Source organism: Poecilia reticulata, linkage group LG19 (assembly GCF_000633615.1).
Source record: "Poecilia reticulata strain Guanapo linkage group LG19, Guppy_female_1.0+MT, whole genome shotgun sequence".
In the NCBI taxonomy this organism is placed as follows: Eukaryota; Metazoa; Chordata; class Actinopteri; order Cyprinodontiformes; family Poeciliidae; genus Poecilia; species Poecilia reticulata.
Window position 1 is genome coordinate 16,663,026 of NC_024349.1, and position 7,986 is coordinate 16,671,011.

The following is a 7,986-nucleotide window of genomic DNA, read 5'->3' on the forward strand; positions in this document are numbered from 1 at the left end:
ATAAAATCCCAGATTTTCTGTAGGAACATCATATCTAATTAAAAAAAAAAAAAAAATCTCTTGCAGTTATTTCCGGCACTTATCTTGAAACTTTATGGTGCAACTCTACATTCATGTGAGCTTGGTGGTGGTGCGGGGAATCGTCAGGGACAGACATCACAACTGCGTCAGAGAATTTGAGCAACTGTTTGCATCGATTTACATTTGTATCAGTCAGGTCGACTGAGCTGTTTTTCTGTTACACTGTCCTGGTCTATCTTATCTCTACAGTCAGTTCAGAGAAAAAAAAGAAGAAAAAAAAAGAAAAAGAAACTAAACAAATATGAGCTCCAGCTGGAGAGCAAATTTACAACACAGTGTGCCTCACACGGTGAAATTTGGACAGGCTGATGCCGGATTTAGGACTGTGCACAGAGGCACAGTTGTTTGCAGTAAGAAGCTCCTGGCTTTGAATACGTGCTTTGGGATTTTCCCCATGCATATGTGAGTTTCTTCAATGTACCCCAGCTTACTTCAGGAGTCCAAAACAATGCATGTCAGGTTAAATAGTCTCTTCAAGTTGACCTTAGGTGATGTGTGCTTACACGATTATTTGTCTTTGAGTTACCTTGTGTGGATGGACTGGTGACCTGTTCAAGGTGAAGCACAGTTGGGTAAAAAAAACAACCAAGGAAGGTTGTATGGAAAGTCTAGGAATGTATGGAAAGATGAGTGGGAAAAAAAATGTGGTAGAAAAAAGATGCAGCAAGCAACAGAGCGCAGCCTTTTGAGGATTGTGAAGCAAATTCCATTCAAGGACTTGGAGGAGCTTCATGCGGTGTTGACTGGTGTTTGAGTCAAAGCTTCAAGAGCCAACACATAAAGAACAGGCTGTTAGAGGAGTGGAGTGAAGGTTCCCCACAGTTGGTGATGATTCACCGACTTGTGAATCATCACCGAAATCAGAGCAGAAAGAGCCCCAACCAAGAATTCAGTCCATGGAGTCATACTTCTCAGCTGGCCCAAAAACTCTTAGATAAAAATATTATTTTAGTGGTCTTGTGTGATATTTAGCTTTTCTGAGAAACTGACTTCTGGGTTTCCACCAGCTGCAGCAAAATCAGTACAAATGTTTCACTTCGTGGAAAAACAAATCTAATAATTAATTAGCATAGTACAGTGGTTCCCAAACTTTTTCTACTGGGCCCCCCCAGTGGTTTCCAAACATTTTCTGAGCCCCCCTATGGATTACAAATAGTAGCTGTCTGGCTGAACGATGTGTGTGTGTGGGGGGAACGGGGCGACTTTTTGGGGGGGCAAAATGAATGTACATAGCTGGACATAGACAACAACATCGGTAGCCTACAGGCTACTTGTTAAGCTTAAGGTGATGTATTGATATTAGCTAGTCATCTTTTAGCTAACATTACCTGCATCCAGCAGCTTTACTCAACTCAGTCGGTTAGTTTGGGAGAAAAACTATAAAAAGTTCTTCGCGTGTTGCTGGTTTGCTGCCATGATTCTAACACACCTGCGTAGCTCCACACAGCAGCAGCAGTTGGTGAGCGCGAGCGTCGTAGCGCTCATGTTGCGTTTAAAGGGGGCTCGGAAAAACAGGTTACCACATGTTAACAACGGATTAAACAGTTTTAACTGCTGATCAAAGTGACAGAGGACATAGATATGCGAAATGTGGAAGCCCCTACTGTATCAAATTGACATAGGAGAGTTGGCCATTCTAAGGTAAAAAAAAAAACCCCAGCGCATACAGCGTTCATTTTTTTTTTTTTTTTTTTTATCCAGACGGCTTCCCGCGTCCCCTCTGCAATGGCACGACGCCCCCTTACGCCCCCCACAGTTTGGGAACCTCTGGCATAGTAGGTATTCAAATTTATTCAGATGCACCCTGTATAAATTTAAAATGAGTATGTGAATATGAATATTTTGATAAGATATAGTCTGAAAAAAAACAGAGACTGGAAACAAAAGGATGAATGTGTGGATGGACAGATCAACGGACAGTAGACAATGAGATAAATGGCCATTTACCTCACGGGAGGAAGTTCAAGTTATTTCAATTATGTTCAAATATTTTCACAAGCCATTCCATCTTATACGTTTAACACGAAGAATACTAACTTGTTTCATTTCTACTATGGATGTTTGGGTTGAACACTCTGTTAAGGGTAAGTACACTGAATGTTGGCAACTGTTTAAAACATTAACATTTTTAAACAAAGAAATCTCATGAACATTAAATGCATTTACAGTGGCCCCTACAGGTCAAATAGAACCACTGCCTGCTTTCTAACAGATCAGTGATGAACTTCATATAAATTCTCAGCTTTTATTAAATATATATGTATGCAATATATGCAAGAAGCTACTCTGCCCTCCTGCCCCCACACAATTAAAATAGATTCCAAGACATCTTATAAAAACGCATTTTATTCAATAGCATCAATGCTCCATAATGAGAGACGGCCTTGGTGACTTAAGCATTTTCACTGAAAACCATTAAGCCCATCGATCTAAAACTTATTCTAATTTTTCCCATCACAACTACAGGGTATAATGTATAACATTCAGAGCAACAAAAAAACAAAAACAAAAATACAGCTTATGTATTGCATTTACTATATATGATCAATCTTTAGATCCTGCAGGGGACCAAAAAAAAAAGCCACAAAGCACTGCTGAGTATTTGAGAGCTACAAACGAAATTTCACAAGGTTCTGAAGACAACATGTTTAATTAAAATTGAAAAACATTGCTTTACAATTAATTTCCTCATTTTCTGAGAGAATTTTAAGGGTTTAAAACAAACGAACCAAAGGGAAAAAAATAAAATAAAATTACAATTGAAAAAAAAAAAAAAAAAAAAAAAAAAAGTGAGAGCATGTGTCCATCTACAATGCTATGAATTCAATAGAGGGCTTGGATGATTGTGTTGAAGTTGATGAATGTCTAGTCGTCCTGCAGACAAACCAGTACAAGATGAGGACCAGAGGTGGAGGCTGAGATGGCTGGATGAATATCAGTACAATGCGTCGGTGTTGCTGCTTCGAGGCCTCTTGATCTTCTCAATGTTCTTCAGGATCATGTCGTGTAACGTCACCTTTAGAGGAAGCAGACCAAAAAAAATTTAGAAATAAAGAAATATTCCGCCAGGTTAAAGGAGAATAATTGAGGTATAAATGGATGCTGATGAAACAAAACGTACATATTGGTTTCTGAGTTCTGAAACTATGATCTTCAGACTGATGTACTCCTTCTCGTCAATTTCCGTAACTGTACGCCGATAGTCCTCCTGATTTATAGACAGAAATAAAAAATACATTTGTTTTTCTTTTTCCATTGACATTCAAATAAACTAAAGTTTTACTTTAACTCCGCAGCCTTACATTATTTTATACGATCTAAGCAAAGAGGAATCACATTTAATGAATTGATTTTTTCCACGACGACATTTACTTACCACATGCGGATATTTAGCTATTTTAGAAACCAGCTTTGCCCTTGTGATGTAGTATCTGGAGAGAGAGAAATCACAAGCGTCATGACATCAGATACTCACTGGATCCTATTTATAAGGCAGCATGTTTGGAAGACGTGCAAACCTTGATATCTGGTCGAGATAAGACGCCGCCTCCCCTTCAACGGTTCTGAGTTCAGCTACCGTCTCCTCCTGGATTGACACGCCGAAGTTGTTTCCGTCCTCTATCCTGGGGATGAGGAGCTGAACCCACATTTTCACCTACAGAGGGAGAAAAACAACAGTGTGGGATGTTACCAATGGTAAAGTGTCAGCTGGATATTTGGAGGAACTTGGAGAAAGACCGATCCTTAACATTTTCTGTGAAGTAAAATGAGTATTTTTATTTTTTTTATTTGTAGGAATAACTGGGATTTTAGTGTGTTTATCAAACAGACATTAACATCCAATTTTAGAAGAAGGCACAGCACAGCAGGTTAACTTCAGAGGCAACATTGCAAGTACAGCAATGTTAGCACCCTCTGCTGACTTTCATAGGTAATGCAAGCAAATTGTAATAATTCAAATGGTTTTATTTCCTAAATAGTTTTCTTACTGGAATATTATAACTATAAATCCAATACATTGTAAATGTATTTATTTTGAATTTTGAAAATGCATTAATACATTTAAGTAATAATGTAATGATTTAATGTTGAAAAATGCCCCCCTTTTCCTCAAAAGTGTGGAGGGGCCTTCAGTAGGCCAGTCTACTACGGTTATAGTTAAAGGTGATCTGAAGTCCATTTGCTGTGCAGGTTAACAGTTGTCAGGGTGTATTTGGTGAGACACAGTAACAGAATAATTTGCTTCATGAAATGGTGAAATAAATGCAAAATTAAACATTTGAACGTGGACATGAATATCAACTTTTAGTAACACTCCAGTATCCACGCAAAATGTTATATCCATTTCCAGTTTTATTCATATTATGATATGGAAGAGTGGACGTTTTGGCCAATGAATTTTTAATAAACAAATGATGATACTGTAAAAACATCTGAGTCAACATTAAATCATTTCTTCATCACATGAAACAAATCTGTGCACCTTTTTTTTTTCTACATCTGTAACATTGTGCCTCGTTTTCTCTAAAGCAGTGTGCGAGTCAGTGTGGTTAGGTAAGCTATTCAATGTTTTAGTAAATCTTTGCAAATTTATACTTGAAGCAACTTTAATATTGATACATTTCTCCCTAAAGAAAACAACCAGGATGTTGCAGACTTACTGTGTTGCATTTCTCTATGAGTGTCCTGATCTCTGGCTTGACCTTTTCGATGAGCTCAACAAGGTTTCCATTGCACTTCATCATCCCACCCGGCATGACGAAGACCTTCGTGCCGGTCACTGGAAGACGAGAAGTGATTATTAAACGATCAACACGCACGCCAGACAGGACGTACGAGAGGCCGTTTACGCAGAACTCACCCATGGCGTCTTCGCCTCCGTCTTCCAGTTTTCGTTTCTTGGCATTTTGCTGAAACAGACAGAGCCGGATTAAAAGCTGCTCACGCTACGGTTCCCCGGGGCGCCTGCTGAGGAAGCGGAGCTCCGCGACTCACCCCTTCCAGCCCGTCGTGGAGGTTCGAGATCAGGATGGGGTCCGGCACGGTCAGGTTGATCTCCGAGTGAATCTCTTTCAGCTCACTGATGTTTATGCTGGGGTCCTGAGAAGTTTAAAGCAGGTTTGTATGAATACGGTGTTACAGTGATAGAGCTCGGCAACATAAGAATAGTTTTGCAACCATGTGCAATTAAGCAGAAAAAATATGAGTCCTAAATACAAAATGTGTCAATTTATTGAATATACCTATAATAATAATAATAAATAAATAAAAAAAACCTTCAATAGAAAAACAACAGAATTTCACAAAAGCTTAGTGCAATAAAATGTGAGAATTTTTTTTTTGGTCATGCTAACAGAATTATAATCAGTTATAAGAATTGTTCTCTTAATTTAATTTCTTAGTTTGTGTTTATATAGGTACTTTGTTGGTTATTTTAAAAGATAAAAAAGAAGATATCAGGGATCATATCACATTTATCTCAAATAATTTTTCTACAACCCAGCACAGTGGGTCACCCAGTGGGCACAAAGTTCATGAAAACTCTGCAAGCCAGGAGGCCATTTATTTATTACTCTTAACACTATGCAACAATTCATGTACAATTAATAGGAGTCACAAAGGAAACTGAGGTAATATTACTATTTCCACTCAAGTCATTTAAGCAGCTTCTTTACAAATAAAGCAAAGTATTCCAATTGTTTTGTCTCTAAAKAGGTGAAACGCTTAGCTTTTTTAAAAAAAAAAAATTTTTATTGAAGGTTAATTCCCTTTTCTCTAGATCAATAGATGGCACACTGCCAACACTTCACCCTGCTCCAGGCTGATAAGTGGAACTCCTCCTTTAGTGGAGKGTTATGTTCTGGGCTCGTTTCTGCTAGCTGGGTGATCAAAAGCACAGTAACATTCCGAGTCCCAAAACTTGTGTTTTTTCACCAATTTTCACTCTGATGAGGCATTTGTTTATCACATTACCAAAAAAAAAAAAAAAAAAAAAAATTAAATTCCTAAATTAATTTTATGCGATTTAGAATATGGATTTTTGGAGATAATTTGCACAAAAATGGAGATGATCTCAAAAACGTTAAGTTTGCAAAGCCTTTCATCATAACCAGTAATCAAGTATGAAATCGGCAAATGTTTTTACCGTCATCTTCCTGGAAAGCCCTAATTCTCCCCCAACAACATCACCTTTTATTTTGTATGAAAATGTCCCACTGTAGCTTGTCAGTTTTAAATAGCTTTTGTTGGTGCTAAACGTTAAAGCTAATGAGGTAAAATTATGGTGTAAATCCTTCTACAAAAAAAAAAAAAAAAAAAAAACACAAACAAAAAAAATAACACCGACTCACTTTGAGGAAGTGATCAAGTTCCAGTAACTTCTTGGGGAAAAAATTCGCAACTAAGTCCTCTGCCTGGAAGAAGGAAACATTTTTAGAGGAAAATCCTTTTAAAACTGGACATCGTATACGGGACTGTCACTTACTTCTGCTGTGATACGTTCCCTGAAAGCATCAACCTGCAAACAACAAGATTGGTGATTAACACTGAAACTGAAATCACTGAAAATTTTATTGAACCTTGCAAAAATGGTAATAGGCTGCAAAGATATTTGACCAGGTTAGCGTCTGTTCTGATCAGACAGTCACTAGTTACTTAAAAGAGTCTCATCACTGCCGTTTTTTTAAAGGGAGGTTTGGGAAACAAGTTCTCTCTTTATTTTGGTTCCATCTCCTGCAGAATTTTTGTAAATTTGTAGAAATTTATAAGAGTGAAAACGTCAAGTGAAGGGGTTTACAATATGGGTTGTCAAACAAAAAAAATTGCCAGCAAAATATACAATCCAATTGGTAAAATTTAATTGATTTTACCAATTAGATTTTAGATTTTATAAATTAACAGAAGGTAAGATTTACCAAAAATTTATTTTGGGAGTTTTTCCTAAGCAACCTATTCCTTATTTTATGTGGAAATACCACCGTTTGGTAGAAAATATTAATTAACTTCAKAAACAATAAATTCACAGCTTTCTCTATTATGGGGCCTGAACAAAAGGGAAACATCTGCTTAAATGAAGTCAAAGCCGGTGAACACCGGTATTACCATGGCTCGTTCACTTAGCCCAACCGAGGCCTCCTTAAGCGCATGTGCTCTCCCTGCTGCGTCTAACTCGTACATAATGCGCTATAGAGGAACCCACGCCTCATTTTACCGGAATATTACCGTCAAAGTCAACCAGAACCYGTTTAATCGCTTCCACGAGTGGATTACAGCCGGACTGAAACACGCCGGCTAGCCGCCGTTATCTGCYATCAGCCTAGCACACATTATGAACCCAGCGCGGCTAACATGACGCTACTGAACACCGATAACACGTCGGAGAGCTATTGACGGGACTTCCGACGAGGTTTGAATCTCACCTTGGTTTTAATTTCACTGTCCACCTTGAGGAGTGAAGACATCTTCTGTGATCAAGCAAGAGAGTAAAGATTGTCTCACTGGCATCAAATTCTCTTGCTAAATGTGTGGCTTCTTTTACTTTTCAGCCACACTCTTTGTCTCTTTCTCTTTGGGTTTATCGGCGCATTACAAACCCATCTCAGTGTGGATATCGCCCCCTACCATGATAACTATGAACGACAGGGTGTCAAAATTCCCTAGCCCCTCATGTCTTTATTTGTTCTTAATGACTCGGCTGGTTAAGTTAAGGTTAAATAAAAATCCCKTGCATGGCCGAAATTTTGAACAATTCTATTATCACCTATTATCTATTAGATAAACAATCTATTATCACCAATCACAATTATTGGTGAGTGATGCTATATCATAATTTTTCATTGTTTTACTTTCATTTCAGAATTGGACAAAAACAATCTCTCTCTTTTTTAAGTAATAATAATAAAATAA

General features: G+C 37.9%; 1 protein-coding gene across 1 annotated transcript; it reads right to left on the reverse strand.

Moving 5' to 3' along the window:
- Nucleotides 1-2,407: 2,407 nt before the first annotated feature.
- On the reverse strand, nt 2,408-7,676 carry psme3 (proteasome activator subunit 3). The gene is made up of 10 exons (XM_008437379.2): nt 7,500-7,676; nt 6,566-6,598; nt 6,432-6,494; nt 5,077-5,181; nt 4,943-4,991; nt 4,743-4,861; nt 3,600-3,736; nt 3,458-3,512; nt 3,203-3,289; nt 2,408-3,097 (listed from the first exon to the last, which is right to left on the reverse strand). The coding sequence occupies exons 1-10, from the start codon at nt 7,539-7,541 to the stop codon at nt 3,017-3,019; spliced, it is 771 nt and encodes a 256-aa protein (XP_008435601.1). The 5' UTR covers nt 7,542-7,676; the 3' UTR covers nt 2,408-3,016.
- Nucleotides 7,677-7,986: the final 310 nt, after the last annotated feature.

What these genes read in the sequence shown, in the direction of transcription:
- psme3 (XM_008437379.2), bottom strand. Translation starts at nt 7,541, where the DNA reads ATGTCTTCACTCCTCAAGGTGGACAGTGAAATTAAAACCAAG. An exon ending in TCCACGACGGGCTGGAAGGG is followed by an intron (nt 4,992 to 5,076) that starts GTGAGTCGCGGA and finishes TGTCTGTTTCAG; the next exon opens with CAAAATGCCAAGAAACGAAA. An exon ending in CAGAACTCAGAAACCAATAT is followed by an intron (nt 3,098 to 3,202) that starts GTACGTTTTGTT and finishes CTTCCTCTAAAG; the next exon opens with GTGACGTTACACGACATGAT.